The sequence below is a fragment of the Notolepis coatsorum genome, assembly GCF_963971535.1.
Source record: "Notolepis coatsorum genome assembly, chromosome: 7".
Lineage (NCBI taxonomy): Eukaryota > Metazoa > Chordata > Actinopteri > Aulopiformes > Paralepididae > Notolepis > Notolepis coatsorum.
This window is the reverse complement of record NC_140171.1, coordinates 73,686,110-73,705,263: the sequence shown is the minus strand read 5'-3', so window position 1 is coordinate 73,705,263 and position 19,154 is coordinate 73,686,110. Positions and strand designations below refer to the sequence as shown.

The following is a 19,154-nucleotide window of genomic DNA, read 5'->3' as shown; positions in this document are numbered from 1 at the left end:
GTGATGGGGCCGACTATATGAGATTCTATGAGAGGTGTTTCTTGTCATTTCATTCTTACAGTACTTGACACAATGAACGGATAGGAAGAAAATGTATATATAATTTTGTTAATAAAGCAAAGGATTATTGTACCTTACACAGCGAACAAATACAACAGAAATTATTTATTCATTTCATGACATTTTGGTTTCACCTCTGAAATAATTTTCACATCTGTTTGCACATCATCAACTGAGCAAAGACTAATAACGACCAACGATGGTCGACTTGTTCCCAGTCGTTATCAGGTAGCATATCACACACCCCCACCAAGTTTAAATGGTTTCAACCCCCACTTTCAAGCCCTCAAGGAATTCCCTACTGTATTTGAAACACAGTGATATGTATGTTGTGGTAATCAAAGCAGGTAATATACCAGAGATGATAACAAGTAAACAAGTATACTGAGCTAGTTTCTTGGGGCTTTTGAGGTTAAAATGTATGCATTGGTCAAGACGTTATGCAATAGTAGATTCAGTCAAAGAGTGACCAGCAGTGCTGATGTCCCAAATGTCACATTTCATTTCAACAAAGCTCCTCAGTTCATCTAGAAATCGGTAAATTTCTACAGAAAACAATACAATAATAATAACATTAACAGACATAATGCAATAACGGCAAAAGGCTCTTAAAACGGACAGAGCCACATACTTTACAAAGAATGAATGAATGAATGAAAACTTTATTTAACAGATTGCAGAATGGGTACAATACACTCAATACATACAATTGTTAAGGGGATGCAGACCAGAGAAAGACGTTTGTCTTGTTTACATCAGGGTCCCCCATTTTCAATTCATAGTGACATTTATGACATACACAACATATGACATCATGACATTTATGGCATAGGGACATACAGGTATATAGTACCGTTACATTTGTGACATATATGATATGCAAATATGCAGTACTGTTACCCATAGATCCTGACAGAGAGTATATACATTATGATGGGGAGGAGACTGTACATTAGGAGGGGGTGGGTGGGTGGGAGAGAAATATACATACGATGGGGAGAGAATATATACATACGGTGGGGAGGAGACTGTACATTAGGAGGGGGTGGGTGGGTGGGAGAGAAATATACATACGGTGGGGAGAGAGGCCTGAGGTATACAGTATAATATACACATATACATATTATGTAACAGAAAATTTGGGTGTTAATGCTGCTCACCCACTTAAAACACACCCAACAACCAAAATACCTAACTGTCACAGAACAAAGTGTTTGTGGTTTGTTGTGTTGTTTCTCTCACACACACACACACACACACACACACACACACACACACACACACACAGCTGATGAAGGCTTCCCCATTGAGGTCTTACCCAGTAGTTCCGTAGGATGGTAGCTGTGGTTGTGTGCACACGCTTGCTCATTTAAATCCTTTTGACATGGTATCCACAGGTGTGTGTGTGTGTGGCAGGGTTCGAAATTAAGGGGGGCTTGGGGCAAAATGCCCTCGAAAATTTACCAAATGCCCTCGAAAATCAGTTAAGGGGGGCAAGAAAAGCCCCAGACACTTTGCACAGATGTTTAGCCCTTAGTATGCACTAGGGATGGGCATTTTAAAGAAAAATCCAGATCGATTGATCGCATGCTATACTCGGGTGATCGTGTATTACTCAAAAAGGGAAAAAATAAAAAAAAAATAAAAAAATTATATTTGATTTTTATTTTCTTTAATTTTTTTTACTTATTTTTGTTCATTCACGTATATATGTTTAAGGAAACCAACAAACGGTTATAATCGTACACATACATGTGAACAAATATGTAAAAAAATAAATTACAAAAAAACTTTAATATTTTTTTTTTTCATAAACATTATTCATAATTTAGATTTTTTTCCCCCCGATTTTTCTCATAGCTACGAGTAACGATTACTCACGCCCAACCCTAGTATGCACACGCACAGTATAATATGCATGTAATAAATAGTTTGTTAATAAACTCTGTTACTTGAACAATTTTCACTATGCTCCAAATTTTTGATTTTATTTATTTTAATTTTATTTAGGAGCACATGTGCTCCTTGGGAAAAAGGTTAGCGTAGAGCCCTATATATGGAGACATTAACATTACGTTATAAAACATAGGGACGAAGACTATAAAAAAAAAAGTGTCGACAATGGTTTATAATCTTTATGTTAATTTTCATCATAAAAATTCGGTGCCCCCGAAATACAAAAAAAGCCCCTGAAAATCAATTAAGGGGGGCAAAAAAAGCCCTGGATTTTTCATTTTTTACCCTGGTGTGTGGTGTCTACATCTTCTCGTAGGTGAGTTCATGTCCACAGGTGGTGCATGTTTTCTTGTAGAGGTCCTCCTCCTCGTCTAGCAGCTCCTCAGGTCCGTACTCATGCTGGTGAGCGCTGATGTCTTTGGTCCACATACTGCTACGTACTGCCCTGCGCAACTCTGCATGTTGATGTACATGTGTGTGACCACACATATTATGTTAACAACACACACAAACAACAAACAAGCATGTAATTCAGGGTCAGCTGCGACCAATTTAAATATTTCACTTCATTAACTGAAATATTCTAAAACCATTAAGTCTACTATAAGCCATTTTCCCTCTCTCTTGTGTGTGTATGTATGTGTGTGTGTATGTGTGTGTGTGTGTGTGTGTGCGTGCGCACGTGGAATAAATTGTTACCATCCCTTGTACTGCTCCTAAAGCATTTTTTTATTATTATTATAAGAAAAACTAATATACAGTGATGTATACCGTTACCGTCCAAATTTCGAAATATATGGTGATATAGATTTTAGGCCATACCGCCCAGCCCTACTCTCATAGATATCTATAGAACACTAGATAGCTTAAGGCGGAGTCACCAGCATCACTGAACCGCCGCCATCTTGCTCCAGTTAGCCTTGAGTGAGAGTGAGTGAGCTGCACAGACAAAAATACTCATAACTCGCTGAAATATTGACGGATTTACAAACGGGTTGGTTTGCTATAAACATCAAAGATGTACCGGTAGTTATGATACTGCATACTTATAAAAGGAAAATCTTTTTTTACAAACCGCTTGAATCATAGCCACGTTAATAATGCTTGTAATAAACCAAACCGTTTGTAAATCCGTCAATATTTCAGCGAGTTATGAGTATTTTTGTCTGTGCAGCTCACTCACTCTCACTCAAGGCTAACTGGAGCAAGATGGCGGCGGTTCAGTGACGTCGCTCTCCATTGGCCGGCAGCGCGGGCAAGCTATCTAGTGTTCTATATATATCTATGCCTACTCTCACCAAGCAGGAAGGAAGCTGGAGTACTGACCTTTGACCTTCTTATTGAAGCGTTTCTGTTTATGCACCTCCTTGTTCTCCTCCCTCGTCTCTCTGGCTTCCTCCATCGCCTCCTCCGATCCCCACACCTCCATACACCTCTTCTCCACCTGGAGGATACGCATATAGTACAAAAAGAATTAACACAGACAAATGTGTAGAAACAGATGAGAACTAAATAAATGCTAGCAAAGAAAGAAAAATACAAATAACCACACAAAAAGGGAGGGAGGGAGGGATGGATGGACAGGTGGTGATTGCTGTATCTCAGGCACACACAGTACCTGTGTTCTGAGGTAGAGCTTCATGTCACCCCAGTGTGTGTTGTGAGGGTTCTTCCTCAGTATGAACCTGAGCAGAGGCTCTCTCTTGTCCAGGTCGCAGTCCTTCAGCAGGTAGCGCTGCTTGGCCTCGGTGCGGGTGATCAGCTTGTGTTTCTCCTCATTGTCCCTGAACAGGGAAAGGTGCATAGTGCATGTGTTCAAAAAGAGGGACACACAGGCAAGATACCACGTAACCGCAACATCATGGGTAGTTCCAATCCTGCATGTTATCCATTCTCTCTCTCTGTGTCCTGTCAGTCTCTACTGTGCTCTATTGTGGGTAACACACTGATAACTAGGGTTGTACGATACACTGATAGTAGAAAAGTATTGATACACAGTCGTTAAAAATGGTCCAATACTCAGATGCGTGATTGCGTGACCGGTTGAGAGAGTGAACAGCTTTAAGTACCTCGGAGCCTACATATCCGAGGACTTGACATGGACCACACACATCGACAGTGTTGTGAAGAAGGCACGACAACGCCTCTACTTCCTCAGGCGCCTAAGGAAGTTCCAAGTCAGTCAGAAGATCCTTAAGAACTTCTACTCATGTACAATAGAGAGCATCCTGACTGGCAACATCACCTCCTGGTTTGGGAATAGCACTGCACAAGACCGAAGCAGACTACAAAGAGTGACACGTTCAGCCGAACGCACAATTGGAGGGGGGCTCCCCACCCTCCAGAACATTTACAACAAGCGGTGCAGGGGCAAGGCTAAGAGAATCATTAAAGACTCCAGTCACCCGAACAACTGCCTCTTTGAACTGCTGCGGTCAGGCAAGCGATACCGGAGTCTCAAGGCGAGCACAGAAAGACTCAGAAGAAGCTTCTATCCCCAGGCCATCAGGCTGCTCAACGAACAATGAACACTACACAACAACCATCAAACACATCCACACGCACACACTCTGTAACTGACCGCCAAGGGTAAAGATGCCTATCATCTTTATTATCAGTAAGCTTTCATTTACATTGGTTTAGATCAGACCTGGGCATTGTACGGCCCGCGCGATGATTCTGACCGGCCCGCGAAAGATTACATGATAATTAAAAAAAAATTAAAAAATATATTTTATTTAATTTTTTTTTTTTTTTACTTTTTTCTTTTCATGTCAATGTTCACACGCACAATATACGCTTAGGAGACATGCTCAGAAGATGTTGGTTCTATTTGGCTTCACCTACATATGTGAACAGACATTCTCAGTCATGATGTTTACCAAGTCCAGGTACAGATCCTCTCTCATTGATGAACATCTGGCAGCTGTGCTTCGCATCTCCACTTCAGACATGCAACCTGACTTTGATGGACTTGTTAAAGCTCAACAGAGACTGGATTTCTCACACTGAATGAAAAAAAAAAAGAACTGAAGAACACTAAAATGTGGAAATATAACAAGTGAAATGGGACACTTGATATTTTTTTTTCTTTTTTTTGCACAGTTCTGAAAACATTAAATGTTTAATATAGGCATGTAAAGTAAAAAAGGCTACAAAACTGGGACACTTTTCTTTACACAGTTCAGTGACATGTCTTGTTTATTTTTGCTATACGATGATGTGATGTCTTTAGAAAGCTAAGAAAATCCTTGTTTCAATAGTATATGAAACTCAAAATGCCCTTTGTTATTAATGTTTCACATTTTGTTTATCATTTTTGGAAATAAATTCTATTTGAATAAATGATATTTTTGAAAGCTAACCTCACCTTTTAATTGCCAAATAATAACATACACTCTTACCAGGGTTCAAAACAATGCCATTTACTGCTTTTTATATAGAAATAAAATGTATATTATGCATAATTGAGTTTTTTCAGTTGCTCATTCGGCCCCCTGGGAAAAATAATTGCCCACCCCTGGTCTAGATGATCGACTTCTCTGTATTAGCTCAGAATACTGAGCTTTCTATTTAAGAAAAGAATATTTCAGAGCCGCTTGTGCATTTTCATTTCGTGTCCACATGGGGGCAGAGCTCGTCTTTCCTATAGTATAAAGGTCACAGCATCCTGTGTGTGACAAAGGCGGAAGTAACTCAGACAGCGAATTATGTAGAATATAAGGACCTTACTTCAGTAAATAACACCCCTTGGTAAAGCGGAATAAGGTACGTCGAACACTAAAATGTATTATTGTTATTATTACTGTTGTTGAAGAGGTCTATATTTATGTGTGGTAAACATGTAAAGTGGTGCACTCACTGATTAGGTTTGATTGATTGATTGATTGAAAAGTTTATTAACAGATTGCAGAATGGGTACAGTACAGTACAGCTCAATACATACAATTGTTAAGGGGATGCAGACCAGAGAAAGACTTTCGTCTTGTTTACATCAGGGTCCCCCATTTTCAATTCATCATAACATATATGACATACAGATAGACAGTACTGCTACATCTATACATTTATGACATATCAGATTTGCAAATACAGTACTGTTTGTGATACAAAAGTGTCCAGAAAAGGAGTGTATATACATTTGGCATAGAAACTGTACATTGGAGGAGGTTGGTTGGGTGGGGTGGGGTGGGGTTGGGTGGGTTGGGTGAGGGCTGTACATTGGAGGTGGGGGGGGGTTGGGAAGGGGACACACACACATTTTACACTGTACATTGGAATATTGACAAAGCCTTACTTGGTCCTTTACTGTACAACTAGGTTAGGACATTTGTAGGGGCCAGTTTCGAATTGCAGTCTCACGTAGGTGTTTTTTGAGAGTGTTTTTGAAGGTGGGTAGTGATTCACATTCCTTTACAGCTTTAGGCAGGGCGTTCCACATTGATGTGGCATAATTGCGAAACGTGTTTAGTCCCTTGTTTGAGCCGAATCTGGGTTTTACATGATTTGTGGAGCTCCCTCTGGTGTTGTGATCGTGGTATTCACTGACCTTTGGGAAGTATTTTGACATGTACATGGGTACCTTGGTCGCGTAGTGTATCTTGTAGACCAGGCCCATTGCAAGTTGCTGTACTCTGTCGTCTACTCTAAGCCATCCTAGGTTGTCAAAGTGGGCAGGGGTGAGGTGGGTTCTAGGAGTCAGGTCAAGTAGTAGTCTGACTAGCTTGTTTTGAGATGTTTGTAATTTGTTTTTTAGTGCCTTTGAGGTGCTTTGGTACCATGAGGTGCAAGCATAGTCGTAGTACCCTTGAATGAGTGCTCCTGCTAGAGTCTTCAGGGTATTCTTGTTTACCAGAGAGGAGATCCGGTACAAGAATCGCGTTCGTTGGTTGACTTTTTTTATTACATTGGATGCCATTTTGTCACAGGAAAGATTAGCCTCTAGGATGGAACCCAGGTAGGTAATTTCATCTTTCCTTGTGATAATATTGTCACCCACTGTAACCGAGAAGCCGTCGGTCTTGCTGAGTTTGTTATTTGAACCGAAGAGAATGGACTCTGTTTTGCCCATGTGTAATGATAGTTTGTTGTCGGCGAGCCATATGCAGATTTTGCCTAGTTCCGAGCTGAGGGCTTTTTCAACCTGTAACTTGTTCTTGTCAGAGACCAGCAGGGCTGAGTCGTCCGCAAACAGGAACAAGTTGCAGTCACAAGCTGACGACATGTCATTTGCATAAATTAGGAATAGTAGCGGTCCTAGTATGCTTCCTTGTGGAACACCACAGCTCACTGTGAGGGGGGGGGATAGTGTACCGTTTACTTCCACCATCTGTTCCCTCCCCTCCAGGTAGGATTGTATCCAGCTCACTGATAAACTATCAAAACCAATTGCTTTTAGCTTGTCAATCAGAATGGTGTGATTGACAGTGTCGAAGGCCTTTTGTAGGTCCAGCATGACCATGCCGCAGTATTTGCCCGCGTCCACCTCTTGTTTGATGTGGTCGTTCAAGTAGAGAAGGCATGTGTCAGTGGAGTGGGATGTTCTGAAACCAGATTGGAATTCGTAGATTAGATTTTTTTCCGCGAGGTACTTTTCGATCTGTTCGTATACTATTTTTTCCATGACTTTCGAGATGGATGTAAGGATAGAAACAGGGCGGTAGTTACCCGGGTCTAATTTGCTGCCCTTTTTGTGCAGGGGTGTTACTCTCGCAATTTTGAAGTCCTTGGGGACGTGTCCCTGTTTTATGGAGAGGTTTATTATGTGTGTGATGACTGGGGTGATGGCTGCTGCTGAGTCTCTGAGGAATTTGGAGGGGATGTTGTCATGGCCAGTGGCCTTGTTTGGTTGGAGGGCGCTCAGTTTTTTGAGTACCTCATCTGTAGTTACTATTTCCAGTTTGAAGTCGTCTTTGTGGACGCCTAGGTTCTTGTAGTATGCTACTATGTGTTCTACCCCATACTGCCCTGAGTGGGAGGGTAGTTTGTTTACCAGTGTTGTGGCTATGTTTGTGAAGAAAGTGTTTAAGTAATTGGCTACATCCAGCTTGTCTGTGATGAGCGTGTTGTCCGTCTTTATGTTTATGTTTGAGAACCTGGTTGAGTTTTTTACTGCAGCCTAGTTGATTGTTGAGTAATTTCCAAAGTTCACGTGGTTTATTTTTGTTTTCCTCGGTTTTGTCATTGATGAAATTTTTTTTGGCAGTTTTGATCATGGAGTTTACGTCATTTCTTAGTCTGTTTCTTTCTAGTTTGAGTTCAGTCACGTGGTCTTGGAGTTCACTGCTCGTGCTTTTGGTAAGCTTTGACTGACTTTTACGAAACTCAGAGCATTTTTTGTCTCTGGCTTTCATAGCGGTCAGTATTTCAGTGTGCATCCATGGCTCAGCGCGATTTTTTACCCTGGTGGTTCTTAGGGGGGCCATGTTGTTTAGTATTGATGAAAATTTGGTTTTGAAGCCAAGCCAAGTTTCTTCAACCAGTGTACCATTGAGTTCATCTGACCAGTCCAGACTCTCCAGTTCAAGGTTAAAGGCCTCGCTAGAGTAGGTTTTGAGGTCTCTAGATGTGACTGTTTTGTGACAGCCAGCCTTTAGTTTTAGCTTTTTGCGGGTACAGAATATCATATAATGATCACTTAACCCGCATGCTATAACCCCTTTATTTGAGATCTTGGACTTGTCAGAGGTCAGTATGAGGTCAATGGTAGTCTGAGTTGATTCACATATCCTTGTGGGTTGGGTGATTAGTTGGCTGAGGCCGTGCAGATCACAAAACCTATTGAAGGATTTGAAGACGGGTGCATCTTTTTGTTGCATATCCGTGTTCCAATCCCCAATACGAATTTTTTCCGCATCCTCAGCTCCAGCTAAGCACACATCCAGAGTATCATAAAAGCCAGTTTGATCTGGCGGTCTGTATATTGTGCCGACTAGAACAGATTTTGCCCTTTCAAATAAAATTTCCACCCATACGGTTTCAATTGTCTCATGATGAAGGTCAGTACGGGTAATGAATTTGGTGTCCTTATGTATGTACATACAAACACCACCTCCATACTGGTTTCTGTCATTACGGACTATAGTATAGTTCTCTATTTCTATTTCAGGGTCTGTTACAGATGGATCAAGTTTAGTTTCAGTAAAGCATATTAAGTCTACCTTACCGCTCATAAACAGGTTTCTTATTTCGTCCAGCTTATGCTTAATGCTGTTCACATTAAGGTGAAAGATGTGTAGTCCGTTTTTATTAGCTGTGTTATTGATGTCTTCAAGTTCCAGGTAATTGTTTTCTGGTGCTGCTGTGGGGGAGGGAGGGGGGGGGCTTTGTTGTTGTCTCCGTGAGGTCTGTGTGCTGGTGTGTGGGGAGGGGGGATCCTTTGTCCTGTCTTTTCTGGCGGCAACCCTTTGTTCTCCTGGGCTGGTAAACATAGCCAGCCTGGCTAGGTTGGCTAATTTATCAGGCGATTTGTCCGTGGGTTGCCGGTTGGGGGGGCTTTGTTGTCGTGGGTGGGAAGGGGGGAGGGGGGGGTCGGGACCCGCGCCGTGCTGGTACAACAAAGGACTCGGTCCAGAGTCCTTTGTTCCTGGATGTTTTCGCCGTTAGCTCCGCTGGCTAGCCGGCTATCGGGCGTTGAGATGTTTAAATCCCGCGTCGGGATGGTCGTCATGGTTTCGACCCTCGGTTCACCTCCTCTCGTCTCTGCCTCACGTGTGCTCGTCTGCTGCGGCGTCATTTGGGAAGAGTTGCCGTCCGCGCAGTGGATGTAGCCACAGGTTGAGTTGTTGATGTTGGTCGCGATGGTAACGTCCTTCGCTTCTTGCGCTGCCAGACCAAGTCTTCTCGCCTGAGTTCTGGTCAAGACCGGGCCTGGGTTTAGATGAATGTCTCCCGAGAGTAGCAGGATAAGGGACAAAAAGGTCTTTCGGTCCATTCTGCCATTCGGGGGTCTGTTCTTTCTTTCAGGATTGGCCGTTAATGTTGCGTGAACGGTCGCTGTCCCCACGGCCAGGTGCTTATGCTCCGTGCCGTTTTGGAAATAAAAGTCGCTGTGTACCTCCTTTTCTATTTTTGCTCTTCTCTCCTCTTCTGTCTGGTTATGCTTCATCGTTGAGTAGAGGTACGAATCCGTTATCCAAAACATAACGAGGAGAAAATGTGTGCAAAATCTCTTTTGCTTGCTGTATTGACGAGGGCTCCGGGAGCTCAGGAATTTGCGACCGCTCATGGCTGTGTCCTGCTAATCAAAGGCACCTGCTGCCGAACAAGTAACGTTACTATTTATCATTATTTTTCCTTAAATGCCTTTATTATGGAAGACGAGTTCACCCTCAATAATATCATTAAATTCAAATGTTTGTTTGAACACGTTAGGTGCTTTGTTGTGAACAATATTGAACTGTGAACAATATAACTAATTGTATATGTTTGTGACTGTCACAGTTTTCACGGTGCAAAACGGTACAAAACGGTGCAAACGGAGCAAACGATGCAACCGTCACAACATGTACAACTACGGTGCAACGACAACTACCAAAGAAAGGCGACAGTGATGCTATGCTGAAATGCAAAAGAAAAATAAAAAATAAATAAAAGCACCTGTACGAAACATAACCGCATCTTTATTTCACCACCAAGCCGGGGGGCAGTTACACACTCACTTTAAACAAACACACTGTAGCACCCACTCCCCACACTTTATAGCACACACTCACTTTAAACAAACACACTGTAGCACCCACTCCCCACACTTTATATTTATTGATAAAGGATTGCACTACAACTCGTACACCTTACTGTAAATTGTACCTAAATTGTACCTCATCCCATTTCTGCTTTGCACTATATAGTATTGTATATTAGTACACTGCATAGTATTTTATATTATATGTAGGGCTGTCAGTTTATCGCGTTAATTAGATTAATTAATTACACAACAAATTATCGCGTTATGAAAATTAACTCAAAATTAATTACAATTTTTTTTTTTTTATAATTTTTTTTTTGTATCTCATTCATTCTATAAGAATGTAGAATACACATTTACAGACTTTTTTTTTTAATATGGTCCATTTGCATGTTCTTGGTATCTGATTATAGGGACATCTATGAATCTCAGGGAATGTATTCCCAGTGTCAGAAATACTGTGGGCTAGATCCACAAAGAATGGATTGCACGGTGCAAGTTGCACCCTTACTTACAATTCATTATGAATAAAAAATGGGGGACCCTGATGTAAACAAGACGAAAGTCTTTCTCTGGTCTGCATCCCCTTAACAATTGTGTGCTGTACTGTATTGTACCCATTCTGCAATCTGTTAATAACATTTTCATTCAATCAATCTGCGCGGTGATTGATTGAATGAACATTTTATTTTGAGTAAATTGTAATGAACCAAATGAGAATATCAATACATTTTTTTTATCTTTGACTGTGAATAACACCATGCTCAAATTGACCAGACCTGAAAAATCTAAGCAAATTAATAGATGGAAGATGATTAAACAGAAGGTTTTGTAGATACAGTACTGAATTCTGCCATCCGGACACATGCAATTTGAAATATGATTATAGAATATAAAATATCAGGCATAAAATGTTATGCGATTAAAATGAGATTAATTAGATTAATTAATTACAAATCCTGTAATTAATTAGATTAATTTTTTTAATCACCTGACAGCACTAATTATATGGTAACTCAGTTACGTCTATTCTGCATCGAACATTGTACATATGTCTATACTGAACACTGACCTCATTTTCTACTTCTAATTTACATGCTATACTATGTTATTTGATACTATCTTGTCTAGCACAGTCTCTAGAGCGTAACAGTAAGAAGCATTTTGTATGAAAGTATTCTGTACTTCTATATAACAACTATTAAAGAAACTTGAAACTTGAGGAGCAGTGTGTGTGACGTGTGTAAGAGAGAGTGCAAACTTTGCGTAGTGGGCGTGTCAACAGTATCAGCTGAACACAAACCAAAGCAGTTGTTGTCTGTTCTTGATTCTGCCTAAAGCCAGGACTGGACAGTGCAAGCAATTCACTTGCATTTGCAACTAAAATAGAAAAAATATTTAGCTTACAGAGGGGTCTGGGCGAAGATAAGTTTCATTTTCCAATAGTGATGAATGGGAGGGCCTTTCGGTACCCAAGTAATGATAGACAGCACAGTGAAATCATCTGAAAGATCAGAGTGAGGATTACACCTGTACCCAAGTAATGATAGACAGCACAGTCAAATCCTTGGATATGAAACAAAAGTTGGTTGACCACTAGATGAAAATAAGGTAGCTTGTCTTTTCCTGATTAAACATTGCAAGCAGGGAGGCGCTTTGCTGGAAAATTAGAGCAGCCAGCCTTCATCAAATCCATTTGCCTCTGGTCTGAGAAAATATCTGTTGTAGTTGATGAAACCGTTGATTACAGAGACCTCAGCGGACTCAACATTGTGAGAGACACAGACTTTATTGTGATGGTGGCGAGTAGGGATGTTTGATTCCTGACTGATGACTAGATCACATGCTGGTGTTGGCAAATAGTTATCATAGCCATATATCTACTGTGCTGAACTCTGACCCTTCAGCTGCCCTGGGCGGCACGGTGGTACAGTGGTTAGCACTGCTGCCTCACAGCAAGAAGGCCATGGGTTCGAACCCCAGCAGGGGGCCTTTCTGTATGGAGTTTGCATGTTCACCCTGTGTTCGTGTGGGTTTCCTCCAGGTACTCTGGTTTCCTCCCACACCATAAAGACATGCATGGTAGGCAGGGACTACAGATGAAAACTAGCTCATTAGCTCATTCTGGCACATTTACATTGATGTGGAAACTGAAGATGTTGATTAATGTGCACTGTCCCTGGGTAAAAAATAAATAACTCAACTACTTAACAGGGTCACAGAGAGGGCCACATGCAATGTCCTAAATTCAGTCATTTAGGGCCACCTTGTGGCAACAAATGCACATCATTAGGCATGATGTGACATTTACGTTTATATGGTCATTTAGCTCTTGCTTTTATCCAAAGCAACTTACAGTTGTGTACAACAAAGCCAGCAAATGGATACACTAATCCCACAGGAGAAGAATCCCCCAAAATAAAACAAATACAAAACTGAATTTGTGAAAAAATTAAACAGATTTCATAGTCCCCTACAAATGTGAATATCACTGGTACAAAGAAAAAACACAGCACAGTCGTGTATGTCATAAATGTCTTGATGAATTGAAAATGGGGGACCCTGATGTAAACAAGATGAAAGTCTTTCTCTGGTCCGCATCCCCTTAACAATTGTTTGTATTGAGCCGTACTGTATTGTACCCATTCTGCAATCTGTTAATAAAGTTTTCAATCAACAGAGGAAACCCAGCTCCCCTGCTGTACCGAAAACATTGTGACTTCAAAACGAGGTACATAGCGTTTCCGCTATTAATGACTCACAGACTCAGTTTATTCAACTCTCGGGTATGGGTCTCAGGTACAAAGACTCTGTACATCATCTCTGCTTGCATTCCCATACCCCAAGAGAGCGCACTCCATGTGTGCCACCCTCTTATACCCTCAGCCCTTGCCCCCTCCCCTCTACCAACCCCAGGCTCGCGTCACCTGCCAGACCCAGGTTGGTAGAGTGCAGAGTGACAGCTCGGCTGACCAATCACCTCAATAATCCCAGGGTCGTTACAATACTGTGACTTTTGTGTACCATTACACCCCTAACTGTGACAAAATTGAAATATGGTATAAGAAACCAGAGAATGCGTCCGGCAATATACTAGTCCCACTAATCTTGTTCAGTTTCTAGTCCCACTAATCTTGTTCAGTTTTAGGTTGGTCACTGACTGCCAGGTATACATACAATTTAATTAGTATGGTGTGTGTGTGTGTGTGTGGTACCTGCACTTGTCGCAGACTGACAGATCAAAGCTGTTGCTGAGGTAGGAGTCCATGAAGGGTTTGTCACAGTCATCACACAGCAGGTAGTCTGGCTCCATCACTGGAGCTGTAAGGAGACAGTCACACAGGCATCAGCACGCAGTCAAAACACACAATGGGGTCTAGCTCAATATTCACACAAACACACAACCCAAAAGTTGGACTGGCTAATGTAAGAGTACACACACAGTGTAACGTGAATGAATGAATGAAAACTTTATTTAACAGATTGCAGAATGGGTACAATGTAGTACGGCTCAATACACACAATTGTTAAGGATGTGTGCTTAACTGGGGTGGAGGGCGTAGAAAAAATCCTTATTGGGGACTGGAACACGGATATGCTACGTAAAGCAGCACCCGTCTTCAAGGCCTTCAGTAGATTTTCTGATCTGCACGGTTTCAGCCAGCTAATCACCCAACCCACAAGGGTGTGTGAATCAACCCAGACTACCATTGACCTCATCCTGACTTCCGACAAGTCCATGATCTCCAATAAAGGGGTGATAGCATGCGGGTTAAGTGATCATTATATGATATTCTGTTCCCGCAAAAAGCCAAAGCAAAAGGCTGGCTGTCACAAAATGGTCACATCTAGAGACCTCAAAACGTACTCTAGCGAGGCCTTTAACCTTGAACTGAAGAGCCTGGACTGGTCAGATGAACTCAATGGTACACTGGTTGAAGAAACCTGGCTTGGCTTCAAAACCAAATTCTCAACAACAGGGAACAAAATAAGTACCAGCCAACCGCCAATGGCTGGTAAAAAATCTGCCTGGCTGGTCGTTTTTAAAATCTACCAGCCAAATGGCTGGTAAGTCAAAAAGTTAAGTTTGTTCCCTGAGAGCAGAGCTACACAGCAGTGCGCCTATTTTGCGAGCCGAAATAAGTCTGTGGTTTTTTCTTCTTCTCACAACGAGTCAAATGCATCTAACATGCATTGCATCGTCGCCATTCCTTTATGCCCACATCGCCCGAAATGAACGTTATGTTAGCGTAAGCTAACAAGCTAATCCTGATCAGCGGCAGAGCCATAGAGAACAGCAGACAGTGTGGTCTGGGGAAAGGGAAATGGGGGGGGGGGGCACTCTCCCTTTCTCTGTGTGTGTGCGTGCGTTTGGAAAGACGATGAAGTCACTAGTCAGGACTCAGGAGAGGAGTATATTGTAGTAAACTGAGGATTACTGAGGATGCACAGATAATGTTGATATTCAAATATAAAAAGGTTTCGAGAGGAGTGGAAGTTTGAAGACAGACTAGACTACAATATGATGCGGGGTGGTGAGTTGAAACAGTGTGTGTGTCCCCGACCCCACTTCTATGTTTCAATAAATTATTTGCATTTAAAACTATTAACGCTGACTCATTCCTTCAGTCCACTCAAAATTATGCTAATATTCCTTATGTTGTTTATGATATTAATTGAAAATAGCATATGAGAGTATTATATAGTAATAATAACACATGGCGATATACTAAAAAGCAATTTAAAATTTTTGGCTGGTAAAAAATCTGCCTGGCTGGTTGTTTTTAAAATCTACCAGCCAAATGGCTGGTAAGTCAAAAAGTTAATTTTGTTCCCTGCGTCAACAATACTAAACAACATGGCCCCCCTAAGAACCACCAGGGTAAAAAATCGCGCTGAGCCGTGGATGCACACTGAAATACTGACCGCTATGAAAGCCAGAGACAAAAAATGCTCTGAATTTCATAAAAGTCAGTCAAAGCTTACCAAAAGCACGAGCAGTGAACTCCAAGCCCACGTGACTGAACTCAAACTAGAAAGAAACAGACTAAGAAATTACGTAAACTCCATGATAAAAACTGCAAAAAAAAATTTCATCAATGACAAAACTGAGGAAAACAAAAATAAACCACGTGAACTTTGGAAATTACTCAATAATCAACTAGGCTGCAGTAAAAAACTTAAAACCAGGTTCTCAAACATAAACATAAAGACGGACAACACGCTCATCACAGACAAACTGGATGTAGCCAATTACTTAAACACTTTCTTCACAAACATAGCCACAACACTGGTAAACAAACTACCCTCCCACTCAGGGCAGTATGGGGTAGAACACATAGTAGCATACTACAAGAACCTAGGCGTCCACAAAGACGATTTCAAACTGGAAATGGTAACTACAGATGAGGTACTCAATAAACTGAGCGCCCTCCAACCGAACAAGGCCACTGGCCATGACAACATCCCCTCCAAATTCCTCAGACTCAGCAGCCGCCATCACCCCAGTCATCACACACATAATAAACCTCTCCATAAAACAGGGACACGTCCCCAAGGACTTCAAAATAGCGAGAGTAACACCCCTGCACAAAAAGGGCAGCAAATTAGACCCAGGCAACTACCGCCCTGTTTCTATCCTTACATCCATCTCGAAAGTCATGGAAAAAATAGTATACGAACAGGTCGATAAGTACCTTACGGATAAAAATCTAATCTACGAATTCCAATCTGGCTTCAGAACATCCCACTCCACTGACACATGCCTTCTCTATTTGAACGACCACATCAAGCAAGAGGTGGACGCGGGCAAATACTGCGGCATGGTCATGCTAGACCTACAAAAGGCCTTCGACACTGTCAATCACACCATTCTGATTGACAAGCTAAAAGCAATTGGTTTTGATAGTTTATCAGTGAGCTGGATACAATCCTACCTGGAGGGGAGAGAACAGATGGTGGAGGTAAACGGTACCCTATCCCCCCCCCCCCTCACAGTGAACTGTGGTGTTCCACAAGGAAGCATACTAGGACCACTACTGTTCCTAATTTATGCAAATGACATGTCGTCAGCTTGTGACTGCAACTTGTTCCTGTTTGCGGACGACTCAGCCCTACTGGTCTCTGACAAGAACAAGTTGCAGGTTGAAAAAACCCTCAGCTCGGAACTAGGCAAAATCTGCATATGGCTCGCCGACAACAAACTATCATTACACATGGGCAAAACAGAGTCCATTCTCTTCGGTTCAAATAACAAACTCAGCAAAACAGACGGCTTCTCAGTTACAGTGGGTGACAATATTGTCACAAGGAAAGATGAAATTACCTACCTGGGTTCCATCCTAGAGGCTAATCTTTCCTGTGACAAAATGGCATCCAATGTAATAAAAAAAGTCAATCAACGAACTCGATTCTTGTACCGGATCTCCTCCCTGGTAAACAAGAATACCCTGAAGACTCTGGCAGGAGCACTCATTCAAGGGTACTACGACTATGCTTGCACCTCATGGTACCAAAGCACCTCTAAGGCACTAAAAACCAAATTACAAACATCTCAAAACAAACTAGTCAGACTACTACTTGACCTGACTCCTAGAACCCACCTCACCCCTGCACACTTTGCCAACCTAGGATGGCTTAGAGTAGACAACAGAGTACAGCAACTTGCAATGGGCCTGGTCTACAAGATACACTACACGACCAAGGTACCCATGTACATGTCAAAATACTTCCCAAAGGTCAGTGAATACCACGATCACAACACCAGAGGGAGCTCCACAAATCATGTAAAACCCAGATTCGGCTCAAACAAGGGACTAAACACGTTTCGCAATTATGCCACAACAATGTGGAACGCCCTGGGGCCTACCCAAAGCTGTAAAGGAATGTAAATCACTACCCACCTTCAAAAACACTCTCAAAGAACACCTACGGGAGACTGCAATTCAAAACTGGCCCCTACAAATGTCCTAACCCAGTTGTACAATAAAGACCAAGCATGGCTTTGTCAGTATTCCAATGTACAGCCCCACCCAACCCCACCCCACCTACCCAACCTCCTCCAATGTACAGTTTCCATGTCAAATGTATGTCAGTATTCCAATGTACAGTGCCCTCCCCCCCCTACCCAACCCCCCCCCCCCCCCCCCCCCACCTCCAATGTACAGCCCCACCCCACCTACCCAACCTCCCCCAATGCACAGTTTCTATGTCAAATGTATATACTCTTCTTCTGGATTTTTTTTAGTATCACAAACAGTACTGTATTTGAAAATCTGGTATGTCATAAATGTATAGATGTAGCAGTACTGTATCTGTATGTCATGTGTGTCATATGATGAATTGAAAATGGGGGACCCTGATGGAAACAAGACGAAAGTCTTTCTCAGGTCTGCATCCTCTTAACAATTGTATGTATTGAGCTGTACTGTACTGTACCCATTCTGCAATCTGTTAATAAACTTTTCAATCAATCAATCAATGTGCAGACCTGAGAAAGACGTTTGTCTTGTTTACATCAGGGTCCCCCCCGTTACATGCACACAGAGTAAAACACGCACGCCGAGTCCCAGCCCACCTGGCTGATGGACCACATTCTTGGCCCTTTGATCTTCCTCATCCTCGTCTTCTTCGAGGAAGAACCCCGCACCAGTGTCGATAGTCTTGGCAACTTTTGCCAAAGTCGCGCCGTCAACAGCGGCCAAAGATCGACTAGCCAGTCGGGCTTGTCGAAGCATCAACGCCCGCTGTCTGTTGCGCTCAATTTTCGCCAGAACCGCTGCGGAAAGTTCGACGGAGGAGGAGGTAGACACTTTGGACTCCGAGTCCTCGGGCTTGGGAACAGGAGCAGCATTCCCTGTTGAGTTCATTGTGTTCATTCGCCTGAACCGGTAAGTAAATTCGTTGTCTTGGTATGGTTATCCAGATTATTACTCGTGTTTCACGAACTGAATCGAGCGCTGTTGCTTTTATTTGTCAATTGTTTCTGGGTTTGTAACGTGGGCTCCGCTCAACATAGATCGTAGATGTGTTTTGTTTTGTTCCAGATTCCAGTGCATCCCTTGTTATCATAATGTCGCCGTTGACAGCATGTTTCCGGCGTTTCACATCCGCCTACCTCCTTTGTACCTTCAGATACGGCTCTGCTTCCAATACACTACTTGCACAACCTTAAAGTAGGCACTTCCGGCTGACTTCCGGTTGCCAATGGTACTTCCTGTCCCATCCAAATACATTGGTTTTAGCTACTTTTCTCCCCTTATTTAAACAACTTTGTCGTCACAGAGAGGCAATGAAACGTTTGTATTATTATAGTATAGAATGTATTTAATAAGCAAACGTTTGTCAGCAGGGTTTTTGGGCTGTATTTCATGTAAAAACGTTCACTGTAGTTTACTTGCTCACGCTAATTAAGGCTAATCCTGGCTAACAGAAGCTAGCGCAAGAAACGACG

The 19,154-nt window shown here is 42.1% G+C and overlaps 1 protein-coding gene across 1 annotated transcript; it reads right to left on the bottom strand.

Moving 5' to 3' along the window:
• Positions 1-197: 197 nt before the first annotated feature.
• On the bottom strand, positions 198-18,817 carry xpa (xeroderma pigmentosum, complementation group A). Its single transcript, XM_084318616.1, has 5 exons — positions 18,279-18,817; positions 13,918-14,023; positions 3,635-3,800; positions 3,343-3,460; positions 198-2,471 (listed from the first exon to the last, which is right to left on the bottom strand). The coding sequence occupies exons 1-5, from the start codon at positions 18,577-18,579 to the stop codon at positions 2,317-2,319; spliced, it is 846 nt and encodes a 281-aa protein (XP_084174742.1). The 5' UTR covers positions 18,580-18,817; the 3' UTR covers positions 198-2,316.
• Positions 18,818-19,154: the final 337 nt, after the last annotated feature.

Bases quoted from the DNA above. Each gene is read 5' to 3' on its own strand.
- xpa (XM_084318616.1), bottom strand. From the start codon at position 18,579: ATGAACACAATGAACTCAACAGGGAATGCTGCTCCTGTTCCCAAGCCC. The intron at 3,801-13,917 runs GTACCACACACA...TTCCCTGTTCAG, and splicing joins TCAGTCTGCGACAAGTGCAG to GGACAATGAGGAGAAACACA. The intron at 2,472-3,342 runs GTCAGTACTCCA...ATCAACATGCAG, and splicing joins CTTCAATAAGAAGGTCAAAG to AGTTGCGCAGGGCAGTACGT.